This window comes from Salarias fasciatus, assembly GCF_902148845.1.
Source record: "Salarias fasciatus chromosome 23 unlocalized genomic scaffold, fSalaFa1.1 super_scaffold_20, whole genome shotgun sequence".
Taxonomy (NCBI): domain Eukaryota; kingdom Metazoa; phylum Chordata; class Actinopteri; order Blenniiformes; family Blenniidae; genus Salarias; species Salarias fasciatus.
Window position 1 is genome coordinate 10296467 of NW_021941230.1, and position 26084 is coordinate 10322550.

General features: G+C 45.0%; 1 protein-coding gene across 2 annotated transcripts in view; it reads right to left on the reverse strand.

The window, feature by feature from the left end:
- LOC115383789 (interleukin-1 receptor accessory protein-like 1) overlaps nt 1–26084 on the reverse strand; it is a 209549-nt gene that overhangs the window by 120702 nt on the left and 62763 nt on the right. For both annotated transcript variants that reach the window (XM_030085973.1, XM_030085972.1), the window contains exon 3: nt 13436–13715. In XM_030085973.1, coding sequence (XP_029941833.1) covers nt 13436–13715 — 280 coding nt within the window. The remainder of the gene's footprint in view (nt 1–13435; nt 13716–26084) is intronic.

The window sequence follows — 26084 nt, forward strand, 5'->3', positions numbered from 1 at the left end:
AAGCTAACTACGATGCTAACAGCTGGGATCCAGCCACTGGACGCACAGACACAACAAAGGTATTTATGAGCTCATCTCACTTTGTAAATGATAGGGATAGGGCATGGGTCCAAAATCTTCGGAGTATTCCTTTAAGCTGCTTTTGGTATTACAAGTCTTTCAGCAGCTTTTGATATCTTTGAAATTTATCTATTTTAATTGAGTAGTTGAGATTTTTTTCTTAACTATTTTGATTCATCCAGTTGCTAGGTAGTTAACTTGTTTTAGCTTCTTCAACATTTTTTTGAAGCCAGATACAATATTAAAAAAATGAGTCCGATAAGAAAACGCTTCAGGGAGGAACGAAAACATCACGTGTGGCCCCCGAGCCACGGGTTGTACACCTGGTGGCGGATGCGGCCGAGATCGACGACGAGTTTCCAAGGACCCCGACCGAGACAGAGCTCAAACCCGGTCGTCCTAAATCAGTATTTTACAGGCGCTGCGTTATTTATGGCTGGAGCGAAGGTCACAGTGAGCGGTGGGAGGACCGGAGCTGCTACCTGTAGCGCCGGCTCATAACTCACCTGTCAGCCCCGGCGCCGGGCCCGGCGTGATGAAGCACCCCTGCTACCCAAATCCGACTGCGGGCCAACTCGCGCCTACTTAGCCCCTGTCTGAGAGCGTGGCACTTGGAACGGCCCACTCTTTCCCTCTATTACAAACATCCACCTCTTCCTTCTTGTAGTACATGGTTTATCAGGGTGGAGCACTCACTCATACACACTCACACACACACCCTTGTGGATAACTTTGTTCCTCTTTGAACATGGAAGACACCTACACCAAAGACAGATTTTATCACCCATCATGACATTTAAAGCTTTCATTTTAAGGCTGATAATAATTTAGACCAGAAATGTAGGGCACTGCTCGTACTGGAGCACTCCGGAGCGACCTTAACACCACATTTTCAAAGTCTGAGCCTTGACTACAACACATGTTGAAGCGTGCAGAAACCCTAAAAAACAATGGATTTCGATGTAAAGCCGGCTAAAAATACAGTTTTTTCAAAATATCCTCTGAAATCTCTGACAAAGGAGCTCAAAACTGACTGAAAACACATATTAACTCAAACATAGATCAAAATGAGCTTTAATCTCGACTAAATATGGAGTGTTGCTGTCATACAAAGTGTTTTTTTTATTTTTTAAAAAGTAAATTGGACATACGAGATCTGAGGCGGGGATTCCTGGTCCTGTGGGTCCGCAGTCCTGCATGTTTCCAGTGTCTCCTGCTCCAACACACCTGAATGTAATCAATGATAACGACCGAATGGTAACGAGCCAATCATTACGATCAGGTGTGTGGAAGTGAAGGCACAGGAGCGATCACCACTGGAGGGTTGACTTTGGGTTGAGTTGAGAAATATGGTCGATATTCTCATTTTCTGAAATATTCTATTGAATATTGAGATATTCTCAAATTCAATGTATGTTTATCCTCCTATTTACATACATTTGGGCTATAATGATGCTGATTTTCGTCTATTTTTTTTTGCAAAAAATGCATAAAATTAGGATGTAACTGAGTTTATTCTTTCAATCTTAAAAGACAAATATACAAAAATGCAAATAGAACTGAAAAGAAATCGAGATAGGGTTGAATATCTACAATACAAACAGCCTCATAAGTGCAACATTTTACAAAGCAAATCTTTGGCTTCTGGAAAAAAGGTGGCCAGTTCAGATTTGAGATTTTTAAGTAAAAGCCTGAGAACATGATGGTTCTGGTTCAGTCTGGTACTGCTGTCAACCCCCCCCCAAAAATTAATTTCCGACAAAAGGAAAAAAAATAAAAAATAAAAATCATCCACTTGTTTTTAAAAAGTTAATGACTCCTCGACGAAAGCCAGCTTCATCGTGATAACACCTCGTCAAGTGTCTCACAATGTGCGCCTTCAGTGAAATTTAAATGAGCTCCTTCGGATTTATGAAATTTTAATGAAGTTTCTGTCCCGAGTCCCAGCCCGTTCTCCAATTATTCCCTCCACCCTCAGGACCGGGCCGAGCTGTGTGAGTTCTCCTCCAGATCGGGGGGTTTTGACTGGCAGCCGCGGTATTGCAGACGTCTCGGCGTTCGCAATGGAATGGGGGGTGGTGGTGGGGGGGGGGGGGGGGGGGGGGGGCAGGGCTGCGGTGCCAAAGCGATAGTGCTTGGGGAATGGTGTTTCTGACATTTGTCTGGCAGATAAAAACCACCATCAGATATGAGGAAGAGAAGGTCAGTGTCCCCGCGATCAGATAGCGCCGGTTTGGCATCTTGTTTGATGACTTCCTCCTCCGCTCGGCGACGGCCACGAGGGGCCGGACATTCGGGTGGGGGTGGGGGTGGGCTTTAACAGAAAACAAACCCTGAGTCGGGTAACATTTGTACTCTATAAATTCTCAACTAAACCCTGAAGAATGGTGAGAATGTTTTCCGGGATTAGCAGAGCTGGATCTTGGAAGCACATTAGAAAATGTGGTTGTGTGTGACCTTCCGCTGGATTATCCTGAGTAGTCATGCAGATTGTGACAGGCGATTTCAGCCCAGAGGTCTCCTGCAGCAAAAAAAAAAAAAAAACTCCACAGACAGGCCTCCCTCCTCCTCTGGCTCCACCGTAGCCAGGAGCCATCCGAGCTGCGCTTAATCAAACGGAATTGAGTATGGGGCAAATGTCCAATTAGAAGCAGCGTGAAGGGCATGCAGCGAAACCGGTCGAGGCTGTAATGCAAGTACGCCGTGGATCAAGTCTATTCCGATCCCTCCGAAGAGAAACCAACGGACAGAAAAATGAAAAGATTGCAAGAGAAGATAAAAAAAAACCAGGTATCTCCAACACAGGAACCGTTGACCATGCAAACAAACTGAAAAGGAAATGGAAGACGATCGGCTTGACCAATGGTTCAACGTACCGCCTGTTAACATGTAGCCTATAATCCATAAGTCCAATATACTTGTAAAATTAGAGAATTCAGGTCCAATAGGGCAACATTATTACATTTCTTTCCTTTCAAGGCTAATGTCACACAATGACATGTGTCTTTCATGGGTATATGAGGAACCCGACAGAATTTACAGCGAAAATCTAATTCAGACAAAAGAGAAAAACTGTGATTTCAAAGCAGGGAACACGTTGTATTTTAAATGGATTCCTTCTATAGATGAAAGTGTACTACTATGAAGCCCCGGGGCCTCAAAATGTTTTCAAGTGCACTCTCTGCACCGACATGGCTATTGTAACATTAGATGTCTGCGGTGAATGCCTGGCAGAGTTCGCAGAACGGAATAAAGCCCGGTGTGAAAGGTGGCCGAGGCCCAAACAGCAGCCCATACATCATCAGACAATGGCTGCTGGAAACCGGCCTCCGCTGTGCCACGTGGAGCCAAGTGAGAGGCTGTCCAAACACGGTGTGGACAGAGCGCTCTCTCTATAAAGAGAACACAAGGCGGCGGCGGCGGCGGCGGCATCAACAATAACATCTGGATGAAGCAGTCTGGAAAACCCGGATCTCACAATTAGCCAGACTCTACCGTTTGGCTTTGTGCGGAATCTTCCAACAATTACAGGTTGATTTTCTACCGGTGCACAGTGGTCGCCATAAAAGATGGACGACTCGAGGGTTAGACTGCAGTAAAACAACAAATATCGACTTTCTTCTCTTCTGCAAGCGTCCAGAAAGTTGCATTCAAGATCGCATGTACTGTACAAACGTTGCTCTGCGGTTTCTCAGAAAAGCCTCTTCAGCTGCTCCACATATCAACAACGTACATTCCATGAGTACACTTCACTGTACATACTGCGCTGTACACACACCGCTGTACGTTTGTGTCAACAAAGGTTTGGTGCAGCCAAAACAGCTCATTTAGTAAAGTTACAATTTTAATCAGTCTGCTGCTGACTGAACAGGACTTTCCTGCAGCTTCCTCAAATGCCTCCGATGCAGAAGTTCTTTCAGCACCGACTGCACAGAGGGAAAGTGCAGCACCTTTTGTCTCTGTAAATCCACAGAGAAAATGTTCATCTTGGCTTTGAATGCACTTAAAACACTTATATCAACAACAGTGTTACTTTTGCATTCCAACTTCTTCTTTATCAGAAAATGTGCAGCTCCAAACAAGGCTTTGGCTGCTTTTCGGAAGTGTTTGTCCCTCGTGTTGGTGACCCCTGTCCCAGATTATACAGGGATAATGGCACTGCACGAGCACTTGAAAATAAACTCAATAATTCATGGGTGAAGATAGCTCTCTGTGGTGCGGGCCGGCCGATCGCCTGCCGCCAGGTTGCTTATAACACAAACACCATCTTTACGTTATACGTCATCCATAACTCCTGGCGGCACAAACTGTTCCCGCTGCTCCTTACTCTAGTGTCTCTCATTGGCTCTGACAGCTGGGCCGGATCAATTGGACAGGCCCTGACTGGGGCTGAATGACAGAGTGTTCCAGACGGCCCATTCTGACTGTCACTTCCCTGAGAGATCACCACCAACTCCTGCCTGCGAATACTAATACAGTCAACATGGCTGCGGCGCGGCGGCACTCGGGAGGTGTGTGTGTGTGTGTGTGTGTTCCGATGTTTGTGTGTGCACAGGTGCTAGGTAGCGATTTAAGCTCGAATAAGCACGCGGTGGATGCACACCCTTTGTTATCTCCTTCCATTGTCCTTTGCTGGTGACAGCCCGGGCGTCGCGGGACATGCAGTAAACCCATTAATAAGGCCGAGACGGCGGCGGCGGCGCCGTGCCAGCGCCGATCAACGGGTCAAAGGTGAGACGTTAGCTACCTGCCGAGGAGAATCTGCAACGGCTACATCTGTCCTTAATCTGGCTCTGTAAATCCCTGGACTTTCCACACCGCGATCAACGTGCTGCAGACCCGTGTGCGTGTTTCCTGCGACGGATTTCTGTACGACAGCCAAAATCTCCTTGCGTGTGGATTTAAATTATTCTATGATATTTCAAGAAAACTGAAAAAATTACATTGTGATTGCTCAGACTGACCTGCACCAATTGCTGTTTTTCCACTTCAATACAAAAAAGTGATTTTAAAAGATGTTTACAAGTGTCTAAAACTTTAAAAAATTGCATTAATGCACGTTCTGCCAGATTCTTTCTGCAGAATGGTTGAATTCTCTATAGTGGCTTTAAAGGATACCTACATTTAACACGAAAATATGAATGAACCAGCCCACAGCTATCTCCGTCTGAATCCTGGCAAAACAGAGGTCATTATACTAGGCCCCCATAAACTGAGAGAGTGTCTATCCAAACAGATTATTACCTTAGATAACGTCAGTGTATCCTCCTCCTCTACTGTGAGGAACCTCGGGGTCTTATTTGATCAGGATATCTCATTTAAAGCACACATCAACCTGGCTTGTAAAACAGCTTATTTCCACTTGCGCAACATAGCTAAAATAAGAAACATTCTACCTAGAAGCGATGCAGAAAAACTCATCCATGCATTTGTTTCTGCGAGATTGGACTACTGCAACTCCCTTCTCGCAGCCTGCCCAAAAAGTGTATTAAAAAACTTTCAGTTGGTTCAAAATGCAGCCGCCAGATTATTAACTGGAACTAGAAGACGTGAACACATTACTCCCGTTCTAAAATCTCTTCACTGGCTTCCTGTCGAGTTTAGAGTTAGATTTAAAATCCTTCTCCTCACTTACAAAATCCTAAATGGGATGGCTCCAACCTATCTCCAAGATGCTTTAACGCCTTATCAACCAATCAGAGCACTTCGCTCTCAAAATGCAGGGTTACTGGTGACTCCTAGAGTCTCTAAATGGAATCTAGGTGGAAGAGCCTTTAGCTATCAGGCACCATTTTTATGGAACCAGCTTCCAAGTGGTGTCAAAGAGGCAGACACAGTCTCCACATTTAAGGTTAGGCTCAAGACGTTTCTCTTCGATGCAGCCTATGATCAGGTCAGCTAGGGATTCTAAACTAAACTAAACTAAACTAAACTAAACTAAAACAAACCAAACCAAACTACAGTAAACCAAACTAAACTAAACTAAACTAAACTAAAACAAACCAAACTAAAGTAAACCAAACCAAACTACAGTAAATCAAACTACAGTAAACCAAACTAAACTAAACTAAACTAAACTAAACTAAACTAAACCAAATTAAATTAAATTAAATTAAATTAAACTAAACCAAACCAAATTACACTAAACAAAATTAAACTAAACCAAACTAAATTAAACTAAACTATACTAACTAAATACTAGTTTAAACAGTTAAGTATCCACAAAGCTGCCCCAGGAGCTAGAATGCTGTGGGAAGTACAGTGCACTGAGCCCTGTCCTCTAATGTCTGAATGTTATTCCCTTTAGTCCGTTCATTGCTTTTCACCTGCTGTCCCCCCCTTCGAGGGGGAGTCTTCTCCAGTTTCAGTTGCTGACTCCACTATTACGAAGGCCTATGAACAAGCTCCGTCCGGACCGGGAGGACACCCCTGTCGGTCCTGCCTGTGGACTGGCTTCGGTTCTACTGCTGGGATCCGTGGTTCTTGTGCTGGACCGACCAACGGACTGTCCTCAACATTGTCCTAGGCTTTACTTCTTATTGTCTCATGCTAGCTGTTGCCAAAGCTGTCCGTCCCTGGGAGAGGGATCCCTCCATACTGTGGTTCTCCCCAAGATTTCTTCTTTTCCCACTGGGTTTTTGGAGTTTTTTCTTGCCGGATGTGAGGGTCGAAGGCGGTGGTTGCTTCGTTCTGTCTCGTTACTGTAAATATTGACATATTACCATTATGCTTATTCACTGTTTTTACTTTTACCGACAAATGTAACATCTTGAAGCCCTCTGAGGCAACTGTTGTTGTGATACTGGGCTATACAAAAATAAATTGATTGATTGATTGATTGACAGCTAGATTTGGAGATTAGCTTGAGAAAAACATGGGAAATCACCCAATATTGGCCAATTTGTTAAGATTTTTTTCTATTTTCCAGATCTTTCTTTTGGCTCTGTCTCATAAAAACGTAGTAAAGTTTGAGATTTAAGGTTAAGAACAACAGTCAACAGTCTCCCGAGCGCCAAACAGCAAACAAAGCACACGTACTCAGCGTTGCCACTGGCCGGGTCGGGACTGTATTTGCAGACGTGGACATGTTCAGCCACAGACATATGGCTTCAACCCATAGGCATCAGTGGAACGACTCCAGCCGTGATGAACATGTGGCTGCACGCCAAAACCTGGATTACAAACTGAAAGCCTCTAACGGTCATTGTTCCATTGTAGCCAATTGCATCCAGACAATAACATCGCTAACCCAATTTCAACACTAAGTGGACCAGTCGATCCGACTCCAAGTGTAGAATTAGACTTTTCTTAACCATGAGTCAAACATGCTCGGGTTTCCGCTTCAATTCTGAACCAAATACCGAGCATCCATCCATCTTCTGCGCCATCTGTACACAACTCGTGGATCTAGAGATCTCGGCTGACAGTTTGTCGGTCCAATTCCAAATTTCTGCATCTTCCTTTCCTCGCGATATGTCAGCCATACCAGTTTCCACTCAGCTGTCTCAGCTGTCACAAAACTGCAGGAATTAGCAACTTCGCAGTGGTAATAGGCTTACAGGAGCCCTCGCGGAGGCGTCCTCCGAGCCCCTCCGCGGCATCTGCGAGTGTGTGTGTGTGTTTTGTGTCGTCGTACAGTAAAGTGACACACTCCGCCACTGCAGATGTTTTTGCTCCTCACATGACAGAGTTCCTCGGGGTATTACATCGGAAACAGCTGAGTGCTGACCTCAATTTGACACACAGCTCTGCTCGCTCCCGCGCCGATCTCGTGCGTGTCTCCGCTGCTGTACACACCGCCAATGTATGCAGATCTGCCCATATATATGTGTGTGTGTGTGTGTGTGTGTGTGTGTGTGTGTGTGTGTGTGTGTGTGTGTGAGAAAGAAAATCAAGGAGAGTAAAAGAGACAGGCGCACATGCTCTGAATGTTGAGTACGAGCATGCCCGTGTGTGGTGATGTTGGCCTGCTTTCACATACAGATTGGAGGCACATTAAGTTCCTGTCAGTAGCAGCTAGTCTCTGGAGAGCAGAAAACTGACGTGTGTGTGTGCGCGCGTGTGTGTGTGCGTGTGTGTGTGTGTGTGTGGGGGGGGGTGTATGACGATGCCCTCTGACACTCTTAAGTGCAGCTGAGCGGATGCGCAAAGACATGGCGACTGCAGGCGCAAGTTCCGATGTCCACGCCGCTGGAGCTAATGTAACATATGAAACCAGGGCGAGCGCCGCGCATTGGTATGCAGCCGCCGCAGGGAAAGGGAAAACATAAATGATGTAATAAGGGAGTGGCTGCGCCACACAGTATGCGAAATATTTCTTCCAACGGCAAATCGGTGTCATATTTAGTCCAATTTTTCAAACAAATGACAAACTGGAACGCTGCGAGACTTCGCAAATCTTGAAACAAGGAACAAACAGGAAGACGATTCCAAAGCTGTTAGCAGCCTCCCTCTTCATTAGCAGAGTGCTCCAAACTGGATGATTTCAATTGGAAGTAATTGTGTTTATCTGCACCCTGCTAGCATGTCATTTCTCAGCTGCTTTTCAGATGCCAAACTTCCCCAGTTCACAAACTTGTGAAGATATTTGTGTTTTTTTTCTTCCTCCTCTGTTCGGTGCAGATGTGTCCTCGGAGTTGTCTGCATTGGACCACGTGATGACCCGAGGGTGGGACCGGGAGAGTGCACGCAGTCAGAAGCTGGAGTTTCCACTCCAGCGGAAGAAAGAATCACTGACATACAGACTGAGAAAAGAGGAAATTCAGGGCGTCGACGTCGAAGAAGCGACTCCTGGAAAAGCCAGTTAGCTGCATGCGGTTTTCCTGCAACCTTCACAAATTGGGCCAAAACTGGACACATCCATTTTCAACACCATAACTCAGGTGCTTTATGCAGTGAACTACAAAAAAAATGAGGACACTGTATGCCTTAAAAACCTGCTGATTGGTCCTGCGACTCACTCGACTTTGGAGTCAAGGGTCACATACAGCCCAGGGTTCAGTAGCAGTCAGCTAGCTTTCTTGGTTAAACACGATTCTTTCTGTTTCTGCCTGTTGTGAAAAAAGTGACATACTTCTGCTGGGGCCTTTATTCCAGACAGCTGGAATCTGTGTCCAGCTCTGTCACGGGTAAGGAGGATGGATGGAATAGTGCTTGGGTGTCCTCTCCAACACAACACAGTATAAAAGAATCGGATTAGCAGCTATTTCAAAGGAAGCTTAGCTTGTTCGAATGAATGCACAAGGAGAGTGGAGGGTTTGCTAAGGGTACTAGCATCAGAGCCGTGGATGCCGCAGAATCAATAAACTCAAGGCTGGATCCATCATTCTCCAGGACCTGGAGACGTTTGAGTCAGCGAGGAGCACGAGGGTCACTGAATAAACTATTCTCCATCACACATAATTCATCCCATTCTGTGCTGGATAGACTACAGAGACTGCAGAGTTTGCAATCCAACAGGCCTCATTCAGCTCTGCTGTCATAAAGAACACTTTAGAGGCTCATTCTCACTCTTATTTTTAGGATTTCCATTGTTTGCTTCAGGCTTTACATCACTCTACCCCACACACTGTCGAATCAGAAAAGAGTAAAACACTGCGGAAAGATTATTCCCGATGTTGTGTGAGGACAAGCTCCTGCACAACAACCATGCGTAACATCCCAGGATACACTCGTCTCTATCAATACTTGCTTTGAGACAATAACACCAGGGGAGCCCATAGTAACCGGGATTGAATTGTTACAGCGTGCTCAAGTATGAAACGGATCCAGCGAGAGATGATTTATTGTTATGCCGTGATTCATTCGTTCCACCACAGAGTGCTCTAATTCCCTAGGACCCCTTCATGTTTCAAGCACTGTGGATCCTCGACTGAAAAACACTGCCAGGAGTGTAATCCAAATGTGATATGTTAACATATGCAAGCGCTGATCATCTATAGGACCCACGCTCCGAAGACAAAAGGGAAGAGCAATCCTCTGATTTTGGCTGCGCTGGCTGGGAATTGAAAATGAGTCACGTCGGCATAGCAGCTCAACACACGCCGCGACGTGGCTGTAAAAATTGGATGAAACCATTCCTGAGATTTCTAACACATCATCAACCTATGAGTGAAAAAAAAATAAAATAAAATAAAAAATTGAAAAATGAGGCGAATGTGACAAAAGCTAAGAAAAGAAAAAAAAAAGGGAAGAGGAATGCCTGGCTGGAGCTGATTTCAGGTTAATGGCTCAGTCTTTAAAAGCAGGCGTTGGAGTGTTATTGCTTCAGAAGTAGTCTGGAGTGTCTCCCTTTAATCTCTGACGCACAGTAACGCGAAGAGCCTGGAGCATGCTGCGAAAAACATTCGACCTGAAACCCCTGAAATCCCCCCCAACAACCCAAAACTGAAGAGTGAACAATAGATCCTGGAGAAAACCACGTGGTCAAAACCATTTGGGTTTTTGCAATTCACCTTTTCATTAGCATCCAAAAGGAGTATGAACCAGCAGTTCAGCTAACATCACGTATTTCCCAGACCTTCACACATGAGCCATTGTTAGGTGAATATCAACATTATCTGTGATGAATTCAAACCGTTTGCAGATGATGGTTTGTTGTTACTCCGTGGCTAGGCCACGTTAGCTTAAATTAATAAGTGGCATTAGAAAGCAGTTACTATTCAGTTTCTGCAATAAAGAAAAGTAGGGAAAGCTCCCAGAATCCACCAGTGAATTGTTCATGATTGGGACTGAGTTCTGGTTCCTGAACAGAACTCCCAGTTCCATGCTAATAAGGTACTATAAATCACTCTAATTTGATGGTCCCATGTGGCAGATTTTGATGCATTGCCATGCACTTCAGAACACTGCATTAAACTCTGCACGCGAAACACACAAGAGTACGCAGTAACCCAATCCTCCCAAGCCTTTTAAGGAAGCCCTTCCCCCTGTTAAAAGCCACCGTATGTCACACAATAGAGCTGACTAATGAGCCAGTCAAGAGAAAACGCCCTTTACCTACAAGGTTAATAAGTTATTACTATATAATCAAGCATGTGCGACTCTGCACACCGTTCAGTCGATTTCCTCAACTGTGGCAAAACTGACGGTAAACACCTCGTGACAAATGAATGTTTTTCCCTCTACCTATTCTTCAGTTTAAGCTGGTGGATTCCACTTGAGAAAAATGTAAAATGATCTATGCTCCCTTATGGGATTACAATTATCGTAACAATCTGGAAAGGACTTTGTTTTGATGATTTAAAGTCGCTCCAGTAATATCACATTATTAAATGGTAAATAGAATTCACTTATAAAAAGCACTCATCGTGGCAAAGTGGCTGGTAGTTACATGCACTCAACTCTGTGGCATCTGCTATTGTGTAAGTTACAGTCTCACGATTGGAAAGTATATGGGAATCAATCTCCCTCCCAAGGACATTTTTTAGTTTATTGACTGGCGAGAAATGAAATGTAACTGACAATACGCTCCAAACTGCCTGTCCGGATAATTAGCAACTTAACGAACAAAGCAAAGTCATTACGACACCAGCTACCTATCCAGGTCTGGGTATTTTATCAGGTTCAAGCACAACCTGAGGGCATAAAAAGCCTATATTTGTCATAAATACGTTTATTTTTTTGTTATCCATTCCAATATCAACACTACCCCCCTATGGCTGCATATAGTACTGCATTGTTGGCCATGATCTGTAAGTCTCCAAGAGACGGTATTATAATGAATATCTAACATTACACACAAAAAAAGTCAAAAATATATTCGATTCATGATTCTGTAAATGGTCAAAACAGTTATTTTTGAAGGAATTTCCCTTGAAGTTGTGAAGAGAGAAAAGGTAACAGCAATAACCACAACCCACGTGAGAGGTTTGCCACAAAAGGCCACTGCAACTAATCAGAACGGAGCCGTACCCACCTTCCTGGACACGTTATGAACTCGGCAGGTCTTGTGAATGTGTGGAAATCTTCTCTGTTTCCCTGTCTAATTAAAAGTTACTGATGGTTCTCACGGCGTTTGCATGCGACTGCGAGAGTCGTGACTGAAAGTTAACATTTTGCCACAGTGGTGCTAATCAGTGGTTTCTGGTTTCTAGCCTTCCTATGCTAATCTGAACACCCCCAGCTGCAGCGCGTGAGTCGAGCTGATTGTAGCATTGTAAATAAAGGTCAGAGCCGTGCGCATTCAACTTTAATGGCGAAGATTAAAAGTTGAAAATGTTGTGAGAAAGTAAACTACCTATTCAGTGAAAAAGACAGAGTTAAAATCCAAACAAGGGGCGAGAAATGAGGAATCCGCGAAGGAGAAACGCTCTCTATTCCCAATTATTGTTATTCCTCTAAACGATGGGCAAATAAGTGTCCCCCTTTAATTTGGTTGTGAATGGGGGAGACTGGCGACAAAGCGATGGTGCTCATCCAAATCAAATCTCACGGCGCCACTTCGGGCGTGATTACACAATAACTCGTAGCTGACTGATTGTCTACCTCCAGAAAGCGCTGCCAACGCCAGTGAATGGAGGATTTGTTGGATTGGTGCTGCCTGTTTCTTTTCACGGCTGATGGTTTTGTGCGAAAGAGGGGAAAACCTGTGCCGAACGCAACTCCTCAAAAACACATTATTCCTCTTTTCTCGGTCTCAAAACGCTCAAAATCAGCTGTGTTCGGAGTAAAACCTTCATGTTTGTGTGGCTCATTCTGAATTTTAAAAGGCTACAGCTCCTGGAACTTCCTGTTAATAAAAACGCCTTGAAAGCTGGAAATTTTACCACATTATGGAGTTCATAAATCAGAAAAATGTATATTTCCCGCATCGAGCCAGTGGAAAAGGAAGATAACACCAGTTTCCTCTTTTTTCCCCCCAACTTAGCTGTCTTATACTTTATCTCAAGTGAGTTACTGCCCCTTTCCCGTCTTCTCGCCTCTCGCAGTTGCTCATTTTGTGAAGGGAAGGACTTGTGAAGGCCAAAGACTTATGGATTCACCAATTGGACTTAATGGCTAGCCTTCCCCGAGAGGAGAGTAAAGAAATAATTTAGCATATAAAGGGAAGCGGAGGGGGCTCCGTGCTGTTCGACGACACTCTGCGGACCAAAGACCAGTGCTCTTTTGGCTGGAGATGAGAGACTCCATTAGAAATCAACAGGGGAGAGCTTCACTCGTGCCTGCAGGGTTCCAGCAAATGTTATTTACTCCATTATTTCACAGACATACTGCTGCAAAACGAATATTCCCAAAAGTGCTTGGAGAATATTTGAAGATTAATAAAAGAAAAGAGAGAAAAAAAAACTCAAAACAATAAAAACAACAATTTACATTTGTTGCAATGAACTGAGAAGTGGTCTCGAGGTAGCGCTGAGTGGGGAATGGGACTCACCGTAACACACAGGAATAGTATCCGACGTCGTCCAGCTCGGCCGGCCGGAACCAGATGGCGTCCTCCTCTTTGCTCATCCTCGTGCCGTCGAAGCTGATTGGCTCCTCGAAGTCACCGTGCCCTGTACTCTTGTACCACATGAGGCTGAGTCCTGTGCTCTGTGCATGGGTGTAGTTGGCCCGTATATATCCATAGAATAAAGCGCACTTAATCCGTACGGGTTCCCCCAGAAGCACTTTGTATTTCAGGTAGTCCACCGACCAATCCGTGCAGCCTTCCACTGAAAGACAAGAAGACAAATGACTTTTTAGCTCAATATACATTGTCTGGAAGGGAAAAATGAACAGCGTTCGTCACTGAAGTGGTGTTTTAAGTCAGTAACAAGCAGAATATGAACATTGTGACAGAGCCGACACATCATCCAACAGGTATTCAAAAAAAGCTAGCCTTGTAATAACACTTTGTACCACTAGGTGGTGCAGCGAAGAATCACAAACAATGTGAGCAGAAGCAGCAACCAAGCAACTGAGGAACAATGACTTACTGCTGCCATCCAGAGCACTAAAGCGGCATGATATAAGTCTTACATGCTGAATCTTTAAGCAGCAATGAGTAAGGAAGAAGCAGTTATCTTCAACAGCTTCTCACTGTTGGAATTTTGAGAGCTACAATTTGAGAAATTCCCTCCTCCAAGTTGGAAGAACTCAAATAAGCTACTTTGTGAGGCTCATGAAATCCTGATATTGTCGTTTTCACTAAAATGTACCTCATCTTTCTTGTGTGGATGAATTTAATGGTGTCATGTTCTGCGATGGTAAATCGACGACCCTTATTTTGCAGACTTCCTTCATCCGATTCTTGCCGCTGCCGTGCAAAGTGTCGGTTCTCCACTGAGTTGGGATTAAGTGGAGCTCGAGCCGGTAACATAGCAACTGGAAAAAACAACCCACTCTCTCACCTTCTGCTTCTTGATATTTCTCAATTTCCCAGCATTACTGTGTGCCATTCCCACTCTGACACAGGAAATTGCCGACCTCCCACTTACTTGTGCTTCCAATCCCACAATGCCCCTTTAAAATCTAAAAATATTCCCTGGAGCTCCTTCCTTCACCTTCCGTCATCACCAGCTTCTTATTTAACTCGCGTGTCAGCGGCTCACATTCAAATTGATTTTACCAGCAATAAACTCAAGATAAGCACTGGGCCATATTTGACCTGAGTAAATTAGAAGCTGCTGTAAGTCTGCATTCATTTCCGAGAGCCGCGAGACGCCTCCGCCCCCGCACGCCCCCTCGGATGCTGCCGTATGAGTGGTAATGAAAGTGACTTGTCTCAAACCCGGCCTGCGGAGGTCTTTCTGTTAAGACATCTAATAACGTCCACCAACTGTCAGTCAAAAAAAAAAAGGGAAGGCTGAAAAAATGCATGTATTATTCATGAAGGGCATGCAAAGAGGTGATTCTGAATCTCAGAGTTAGTTCAATTTCAGCCGTTATATGAGATTCATGGGCAGAAAAAAAAACAAAAAAAAACAAAAAAAAACCAATAACACCAAGAACCCTGAACACCAACTTATACGGACTTAATGAGAGGCGTGATGCTTTCAGCCAACTGCACACCGACGGTTTACCACAAGATTCAGAGGAGTTACAGAAAAACTACTTCAGGGACAGGAGACTGGATCACTTTTCTGAGTTGGAGAAGTAAAAAAAATCCCACTTCAATTAGAATAAGAGGAATATATTGTGATGATTGATTTGAATCAAACTTTTCTTAAGTTACAAAACGTAACAAAAAAAAAGCTTGATCTGATCACACTATGATAATTTCTGACGTGTTTGCGTCGAATACAACTCAACCAAACAATTTCTGATGCAGCTCGTATGATGTGACACAATTTTCAACCTCGAAATGAACAAAACAGAAGTCTAATCTGCTTTAGAAATTGAGATTAGCTGCTTTACATGCAGTCTCTTCTCTGTGAGCTGAAGGCTAGTCAGCTAGCACAGGATGCAGCACTTTTCCAAATGCGGAACAATCTTCAGCAAGAGCTCGTCGCTCTTTTCACTGACGCGCCAATTACTATGCATTTCAGTGAAAAAGACATTCGATCTCTGGGCCTGCTTCACCTTCTCCCCTCTTTTCCTTGTCTCACCTCGCCGCTTCGCTCTGCCTTACAAACAGCTGGCGAGCACAGCTGTCTGAGACTCAACAGGCCTCGCTAATTGAGCTTTCTATAAATGTTTTATTTACCAAAGAAGCCACTCGCCCGCCAATCAGAGGGGGCCCGGTGGCGCGCGGGAAGTCGTTGGGGGTTAACGGTGGGAGGAAGTGTTTGATTAACCGTGCTGATTTATGTTGTCATGTCGCGACGTGAGGAACTTGAAGGGTCATGCTGGTGGCGGCGATGGCGGCAACAACGTTTGCCGGCGCACTGACGGAGCTGGAGATGGGAGACGCTGTCAGACAGGTTCAGGAGAGTTTCGCATCTGAGAAAGAGATCCTTACAGCTTTCAAACTAGAGCAACTATTAGAAAGAGGTAGCCCGGCTCAAAAACACAGAGCGATGAGGAAGCTAGCCCGACCGGCGACTTTAGCCCCGGGCGCTGCAGGGCTTTAATCTGCCCGTGCTTGATTAGCTCGCTCGATAGGTGATTCATTTCCACTAATCAGCTAATTGGTATTCAGTTCAGTGACAGTTCACTCTCCGTCTGCGTCGCATCCAGGCTGTCGGCAGGAAATGAGCTGAGCAGGTGGAAGAATATGGGTCCAACAGCAACGATAGCATAAAATCAGTGGCGGGTTTTATTTTCGAACATGAACTTTGTTGAACGTAGCACAAAGTGTGAGTCTTCTATTTTATTTTTTTTTAAGCTACCTTTTCCTGTTATTCATTTGAACTTTCCTCATTATCCTGTGCTTTTAAACCCCGCCCACGTTACGTGGAAGACACTAATGCATGAGTGCAGAAAGGGGGTGAATGGATGTTGTCTTTAATTAATTTTATTTACAAGCATTTTATTAGCTGCTGCTTCTTTTTGGGCATCAGTAGTTTATTTCTTTTGAACAGCTTGTTTTTTTTTTTTGTAAATTTTTATGAAGATTAACAGTTTAATTTGTGGTCAATCAGCCAAAAAAGAAAAATAAAGACATAGAAATACGGTTTTTGTCAATCCCCCAGTAGGTTTCTATATGCTGTAATGGTTTTACATTGAAAACAATTTCCAGTAAAAACTGTGTTCATTTATGTTTTATGCTAAATTAAAAAAAAACAAAAAAAAAAAACACTAATTTGTCATATTATATATTACTTTAGATACATTAAAAATATTTTGAATATTGTGTTTGAGCTCTTGATGTGTTCAGAAAAAATGTATTTCAATACTTACTGACTGACTGTATTTTACTGATTTCTTGGCAATCACTGTTTTAAACAACTGACGACTTTGAGAGTACATAACTATAAACGATATTCTGCAAATACAAGTGTGTGTGTGTGTGTGTGTGTGTGTGTGTGTGTGTGTGTGTGTGTGTGTGTGTGTGTGTGTGTGCACCAGACAGCGTGATCCCCTCATTGTGATTAGGTCCATCCGTTGCTGTGGCAACACGGGGTCTCCCCCTCGCTTTATCAGGAACTTGCTAATTAGTTCGTGGACGATAATAGCTCGGAGGCTTAAGGTAAGACGAGCGCGGCAGAAGATGGTTTCACTTGTAATTGCAGGTCCAGAAACGACGCTCTGGAGTGTTTCTATCACGCCACTAACAAAGAAACGGACGGCAAGGTAGCACATGGCGGAGCAAACTCATGCAGCGCATTTTTTGTATGAAGGCGGTTAGCATAGCATTAGCATCTGTGAAAAAATACATGATTGGTGTCAGCTGAAGGTAAAAATTTCAGCTAATCTGACATACTAATGAAATCTTGAAAGCGCTAAAATCAAACCGTTCAAATTCATTTTACGTCACCTATTTTGTCCGAAACGCCGTCCGACATCCAAATTACCGCATTTAAGCGCTAAAAATGACAACTGTGAAGTTTAACACTAATATAAATAAAATCTGTTACATGTATCTACCCTTTGAATAACAGCATTGATGCCATCCCTCAAGTAAGACGCTGCCTCTAGTGGACAAATGAAGAACAGCAGCCAAATCGAATAGAAAAATAAGTCATCCTTCTCATCTGTTAGTTGACAAGTATTTGTTAACGGTGTAAAACTGCACTTAAATTAATTCAAGCAGGAGTCCAAAAATACAATGCAGATATATGCAAGTCCACCAAGCTCAATCAGCAGCGCGGACCATGCAACATGAGCACATTCTGCTTTCCTGGACCCAAGAAAAAGAGACAAATGTTCTCAGAAGTACTGTCAGGTTGGCTGCTCAGATTGGATTTGGGACCAGAAAAAAAAAAAAAAAAAAAAAAAAACACACAACAAATGCTTTGCTGCCAACATCAGACGGCTGGGCTCTGTCATTGCATTTCCCATCAGCCCTGCAAATAAACACTCTCAGCTATTCTCCTCTTACTGGGGGGGGGGAAAAAATAGCATCTCGCAAAATGGGACAGACGAAACTGAACTGCTTCAAAAGAAAGATTCTGATGCTGTAGCCGTATTAAAACCAGGCTGGTGCAGTACGATGGATTATATGATGAATTAAAAAAGAAAAAAGAAGAAAAAAACATGGCCACAACAACTTTTACGATGGCCAATAATAGCAAACGGCTAGAGCTGATAAAATTTCAAAAGGAAATAAAATAGTTAGAATAGTACACATGGGCCACAAGTGGCCAACAGCTACATGAGCTCCAGAAATTATGGCGAGAAAAATTACTTAAAATAGCTCCAATAATAGCTAAAAGACTTCAAATGATTAAAATAGATAAAACAATAAAATGTATAAAGTGCTAAAATATTTAAACAGCTAATAGCTACGATAGCTAAAAGGGCAAGAAAAAAAAAACGCTCAACTGATTAAAGGTATAGGCTAAAGTGGCTCCAAGGGCTAAAAGTAAATGTCCAATATGATCACACTACAGTTGAAACAAATAAAACAAAACTTCAGATTGCACCATTTTAAAAGGTCTTACAGCGTTTTTCTCTCCAGTCAGTAAAAAGTATCTTTTGGCTGCAGATCTCAGAATTTAATACCAAGTGCAGGACTGTGAAGAAAGTCCTCTGTTTAAAGAAGAAAAAAAAATGAATGTAAATTAATTTCCCTTAAAGGTTGAACTCCAGCCCAAATGTTTGAAAGGTCTCGCTGTATTTTGCTGTAACAGTGCTTTGGGGAGCGTGCCAGGGACCGGCGTGCGTTATCTCCCGCCTCACCTCGCTCTGCCCGGCTTTACAGACTTTTGACGAGGGGGTTATCGTCGGGTTCGGTTAAGCAACTGCTGGGATTCCTCATAATCCGCTGGCGGGAAACAAACACGGTACAAAGCCTAATTGAACTCGATTAACATTCCCCCACCCGCTCACCAGATTTCCATTCTGCTGGATCACGGTCGGTGAGGGAATTGGCTAATCTGTGGAGCGATAATAACTCGGCGAGCCGGCGGGCGACTGGGAGCAGTTGGGCGCATGAGCCCGTGTGCTTCCGTAAACTCCCGTGACCCGTATCGGAAGAGACGGCACATCAAGGAGTTCCGGGTAACTGTCGGCTGTCACATTCTTTTTTTTTTTTCTCCAGATGATCTCAGAAGTCCACGTGGAAATCAGGATTTAATAGAGTAGCGAGCGCCGACGCGTCGAAACGAGGTCTGCTCGTCGGAACCCCGGCTCAGCCACGCCATTAAACAGGGACGGGAGCCGTTTGTCAGGCCTGCCTTGTTTTTATGTTCGTCATGTTTGCCTCGTTTGTTCAACGGACTGAGGCTTTATTCGGAAGAAGCTTCCGTCCACGGGCGGACAGAAAAGGTTTAATTTACCTGTTGGAACATATAACTCGTTCGGTATAAGTTCGTTTAGCAAGGCCTTCGCTTTGCGTTTGTCTCAGCAGATCTAACTGCCTTGTATTAAACCTTGATAGCATTAGCCTAAATGGAGTTTGAGCTATTGGCAGAAGTGTCAAAACTGCCTCCTCTGGCTTCTGTAATCCAGCCAAGCGTCTTTCATGTTTACAATATACGGCACGCCGCTGGTCAGACCCATCAAATACGCAATTGGCTCTTGAACAGAGGCATCGCAGATGCGACCTGGACGCCAGTAAACATGCATGACAAACCGACTGCGATCTGATGGAAAAGGGCAGCCTATTAAAGTTAAACAAATGTTGTGCGCAGCCGTGTTCCTTTTTCGGGGTTTACTGTCCATGCGAGCGAGCGTGCGCTCCCCCCGGAGAGGAGGTGATCAGCTCGTAAAATTGGGTTACAGGTCTGCTGAGGGGTAATCGTATGCAGATTGAGTCAGGTCACCGGCGAGACTCCCGCCAAGTGCCTGTTCCCTCATAAGCACTCGAGGAGACGATTCGCCACTGTTTTTTTCTTTGTGTTTTTTTCTCCGCGAAGGCGTCGGCGTAATTCAATCAGAAGAAGCATGCATATATTAGACGCTGGCTGAGTAAACTCGGCGGATCCTGAGATCACAACGCGCACGCCGGTCGATGAGGTGACGCCACGTCAACCTCGACCCGCCCTCCGGGAGCCGGGTGTCTCAGCTGGATCCCGAAAGGGAACTTATCAACTTCACACACACGTTTTTGTCGAGGTGTGTGTGTGTGTGTGGGGCGCCTTGAAATCTTGACCTGCCATTTTCCACCTTGTGAAAACGCTGTCGCAGCAGAGTGGGTCTCAATTAAGAGGAAAATAGCTCCGATGTGTGGGGAAAGGGAACCTCTCGGCTGGGAGGAGATTACCTGCATGATTGAAGTACCTCCAGCAGGTCGAAAGAAGAAGCGGCGCGAAAAAAAATTAGAGTTATCAGCCAATAAAGCAATCAGTTTGGGGCCCATCTGCATGTGGGAGTGGGTTCACTTCCACACCGTAGGGTGTCTGGACCAATAAGTAAGACTAAAGCGCAAAGCGGGGACATAAAATAATCTCAAGGAAATTAATGGCTGCCGATATGACGCTACGACAATAAGGGAAAACGTTCAAATGACTATGATTATGGACCATATGCCGGAATAAAGTGGAAAACCAGTTGGGCGTGGCGCAGCGCTACTTTCAAGGAGGTGGGATTTCAGAAATGTACTTTTTGTTCTTTTGAAAATTGTGTGGTGCTTTTAATGGAGGGGGAAATCCATTAAATGTGAACATTTTACAGACGTACTCGCATTTTAGCGAGTAAAATTTAAGGAAAATCCAAAGCGAGTACAGTGGAAAACACGCTCGAATGGAGTCGAGCTGTTTAGATACACCGATGTCAGCTTGGTTCAACTGGTTTGAATAATTTTTTGAGGAGGAGAACGGTGAAATCCGCCAAATGTTCAACTGTTGAACAAGCCTCTAAGACCAGAACTGATCGTCACGATCGTACGGTCACACAGCCCGGCGTTGTTCAAAGAAATCAATGTCTTGCACAATGACCTTTGGGTTTTCAGACAAAATTTGGCAGTCCAGCTGCACCCCTGTGTTCTATCTACAGTAGGACACGCACACACACACACATGAGAGCAGAACAGACTGCAGTTTGAAGGAAGACGGGATTTTCGCCTCATGATTGGGCTGTCAAATCGCTCTTCTTTCTACACTGACATTCTTCAGCAGGGCTCCAACAACTTCCTCTCTTGTCGGCCGGCTCACAGAAACAACTGCACCATGCACATCTCAGTGTGTGTGTGTGTGTGTGTGTGTGTGTGTGTGTGTGTGTGATCCCGCTGAGCGCTGGCTCACCTGCACACACACTGTCTTGTCTGTGCTGCACCTCTGTTACTAGTGTGGAAGTCAGTGTGGAACAAAATGTTCCACTTTCGTATGATCCTCAGAGACACAACAGGTATTTAAATTTTTTTTTTTTTTTTGTTACTTTGAACATCAACAAAAAACACACACACACACACACACACACACACACACACACCACACACACACACACATATTCTCTTCCATCATCCATCGTGCTGCTCTTGCAATGAGGCGTTTCAAAAAGTTGAAGATGTGACGCAGATGACAAGACGGATATTTTTCGCGGGCTTGACTCCATCTGCCCAGCTTATTAAATGATTGCAGTGACATTTACCTCCCATCCCCCCCCACCCGCCGCTCATAACGCTCAGATAAACAGTTCTATCTCTCGCCGTCTCGCCTGCACTTTACTCTCGTGACACTTCATCTTCATTTGCCTCTTCTTTTCCCAACTCCCCCTCTTCCTCGACAGCCACCGGGGCTGTTATTTATATGCAAATACCCATGTGTGATTGGGACGGAAGCGGGAAGGAGAATGAAAAAGCACCCCCCCCCCCACGCCCCCCCACACCCCCCCACGCCCCCCCACGCCCCCCCACCTTCCAATCGCAAAAATAAACATTGCTCGCAATCTTTGTCCGCTTTTCCCCCCCGTTCTGTATCACATACGCCTCCCTTGATTGGACGCAGCCTCCGGAGAGAGTTCTACCTGCTGTCTCCAATCACGGGTTAAATACTGATGGGGACGGGGCCTGCTGGGGGGGGGGGGGGGGGGTGGGGGCTGGCCCAGTCAGACCCGGTTTTGTCCCCTCTGTTTTTTCCATCAGGAGACAGACGTCGGTCCTCGCAAAAGTATCAAACGCACACAAACACTCAAGCAGTACAGGCAGGTAGGACAAAAATTATTCAGGCAGAGTAGAAGCTGTTCCTTTTTCACTGTCAAGTCCATGAAGGCAGCGCATTTCCGTACCGATACCGATCACACTTTCTCATATTTTTCCATCCCTTTCCCAAATCAATTCCGACTTCACAGCACCGCCTGTATTCCCTGATTTGATTAAAAAAAAAAAAAAAAAAAAAAAAAACATATGTCGTCCCCGTGCATTGCAGCATAAGCCACTCTCCGAAAAGGCAACGCGACACGACACAGCTACATTTCCCAGCTGTGGGTGGCCAAGCCGAGCATGGCGTCGGGGACGTGTGCTGAGCAAGTCGCTTTCTTCTAATGGAGGTCGATGACACTCCGCGCTGCGACTTGCAAATTCAGCAAGAGGCCACTTATGTTCCCGTCTCCGTACGCTCCACGCGTCCCGCGAGCCGCCTCTGCTGAAACTTACACGCTAATTCTGCTCCGAAAAGAGCAAATTGCGCCACTTTATTAGGCGACTTGTTCAGCTGAGGCGGTTTGGACTTGTTCTAATGAGCGACGGCGGATTGATCGTTGGGCGATATTGGTGAGGAAAAAGTTGGGAAAACTGTAATTACCTTCAGCTTTGATTGAGTCCTTATAGTCTGAATTACAGTTAAGCTAGTAGTATAAATCCACGCACTACTGCAGAAGTATGTAAATCAGCCTGTTTGACTCTCTATAGGTAATTAAGCCTGTTTTCCCTTCTCGGATCAGTCGCGCACGTCAAATTTATGTCCGACTGGAGCGACGCGGATCTCATCGTCTGTGTTGGATCGTCCCAGAGTGAGCGAGGCTGCGACGACTCCGGCTTTAAAGGAGTGATTAGACGTCTCGTTTGATTCCCCCGAGCGCCGCGGGTATGAAAATTGACTCGCGCCCATATGTCTGCTCTCAGCCCGGGCCTGTTCCAGCCGGAGCGTTCTGACAGGGAGCAGATGTAGGAGCGATCCCGTGGTGGTTGGGGGTTCCTCCTCCGGAGAGACCGCTATATAATCAGAAAAAAAAAAAAAAAAAAAAAAAAATCATCCCTCTTTCCCCACGGCGGCGGTAATCCTCTCATCTAGCAAACAGCCTTGGGAGGTGTCGAGACGCACAGTATAAACAATACACACTCCCAGAGAAGAAGAAGAAAAAAAAAACAAAAACCACACACATACTCACGCCCGAGTGCTGCATTGCAGACATGACTGCGCACATAGGACAAGTTTTTTTTTTTTTTTTTTTTCCCCCACACACACTCACTCACCCACACAAGTACAAAATAGAGAGCACACACACACACACACACACACACACACACACACACACAGCACTGCCTCCGCTGGCAGCCCCGTCAGCCTGTTATTCCGTGCTGTATCATGGTGGTGTGGGTGCGCGAAGCCGGTGACTCAGACCCTCGCCGGTCCGCCACGGACACCGACACACCATTTGGGGCGTTGCTCCGGCGAAACGAGCGCGGGCGGGAAACAATTTTCAAAAAAAAAAAAAAAAAAAAAATTTAAAACGCAGAGCGCGTCTGAGGCCAGCGATCGGCAAAAGGCCTCGGAAAAGTCACACCAGTTACCGGAGCCCGGTCACCGCTTGACTCTGGACTGATCCGCCTTCAAGGTCGAGTAATTCCTCACACACACAAAGAAAAAAAAAAAACAAAACAAAACAAAAAAACATGCGCAGGAATTCATATGTCCGCTTCCAAACACACACCAATCCAGGGGAAGCCAGTGGCGTGGAACGAGAGCGGAGCCAGAGCTTCAAATTAGAGGACATCGCTGTCGAACAGTGGAACCCGAGCTACCTGCCGCACTCCGATCGCCACCCCGCCGCCCGCTGCAATTCAATTACAGACTGGACAACGCCGCGGCCTGCTCTCCTTCCCAGCGACGAGGCGAGGTGATGACAGCCGGCGGAGAGCTTCCCTGAAAAATGCCGATGTCCCGTGTCTCTGCGGCCGGGGAGATATTTTTGGCTCCGTCGCTCTGATGGGAAATTCCAGGATTGGCGTTACAGGAGGACGTTACAAGCAGCGCACGGCGTCCTGGAATGAGGCTTTCGCCGTTGATTTTGGATCAAAATAGCTTGTCTGCTCGTAAACGACGGCATTTGGACTTCGAAACTCTCCGTGCAGCCCGATAAATCCATCGAATAAAAGACGTTTTATAGTTTTATGAGATTTTGTAAGAAAAAACCATCTAACTGTTGCTACTTTGGGAACATCTCAATTAGAGGATTCAATTAAAATCTCAGTGGAGCTTTTTGTCCCCATTCTGTAACTACTTCCTTGAAAATCACCAAATTATTCCTCTCACAGGTGATCTTAACCCAATTCACCCTGGCTCAGGTTGGATTTTCGTTCTTCGGTTAACTCTTCAATTAATCAGCAGTGTATTCAGGTGCCTGTTTTGTTGCACGAATGTAGTAAATAAATCTTGCGGCTTCTATCTTTTTCATCCACAATGCCTGAGGAGCAGGCATTTGTAGGAGCAGCAGAGCTGAAGGTGTAACTTCCTCTCCAAGTGTGTGTTTCGTAAAAACGAAACAGAATGGGCTTTTAAGAGAGGAAATATCCGGCCGGCGACAGTTCTCTGGGGGGAAAACGGACAAACTGCTTTTAAATGACACGATTCTCGAGCTTTACTCTTGACAGTCTTCACAGTCTCAAGAGCTCAGTCCGACGGGGAAGCCGGAAGAGGGGGAAGTGTTCGCGATCCTTCTTCAAACCCACGGTTTTCTGGACAGCTCCATTGCTGGGATCAGACTCTAATAAAGTTACAGCTCCAATTAGGCTGCAAGCTGACGGGGGGGGGGGGGGGGGGGGGGGGGGGGGGGAACAAAAAAACAAAAAGAGCAGGTCTGCAAATCACACGCTAATTATTCATACTGTAAATCGAAAAAGGCAAAGTGAGGCGTTTATCGTAGCCGTCAAGCTGCGAGCGTCGGGATGATGAATTATTAAAAGCCTCCGAAACGGGCTGCCGGTGACCGTCCCCGAAACTATTCCGCCCGCAACAGGACGGCCTTTTAATTCCCTTCCTTCTCCTCCTGCTCATGAATAAACAAATAAATTAATAAATAAAAAAAAAAAAAAGTCATGCAAATTTCGAAATGAATCACATTAAAAACACTGCAAACAGGGAGCGCTTGTATTTAGGTCAGAAACACTTTCAACTATGAAACTAATTAAATAAGAGATGAACGCGAGCCCAATCCGGTCATTTTGAGCCGTTTTTTTTATTTCATATTAATTGTATAACCGTGCAGGCACATTTTAAACCACAAACACTCAACTATATGCTTCCCTCACAACACACCTGCAATTTAAGACAACATCGATAACAAGCACTTCTTTCCCCCCCCCGATTCAAATAAGCCGTCCTGTTTCTGCTCCAATTAGACGTACAGGAAGGACGATCCCATCGCAGCCGCCGCGCCACAGCCCAATCGGCTCCCCGGCTGGAGTGACGGTGAGCGGCTCCGGGCGCTCAGGTCCAAAACAGTTAAAAAAAAAACAACAAAAAAAAAAAAACAAGTATTCAAGCAAATTGAATTTCGGATAAATCCGCCCGGAGCTGGAGAAAGACAAGAAGCCGAGAAAAGAAGCATACATTTGCATCTGCATCATTAATTAAAGTGGGGTTAAAAAAAAAAAAAAAAAAAAAATCTGATTCCTCCTTCAAAAATCTGAAATAATGGTACTCACCGGCTCATGTTTATACCCACAGGTTTTTTTTTTTTGTTTTTTTTTCCAGGCGAAGGGAACCAAAAGAAACCAAAAAGGCATGAAGGCCAATTAAGCGAGCGGCTCACTCAGTTTGCTTGACAACAGCGAAAACAAAAAAAAAACCTGGGAAAATAACACCGCGGCCCGCCGCGGAAGGCGCGGCGGGCTCGTTAGC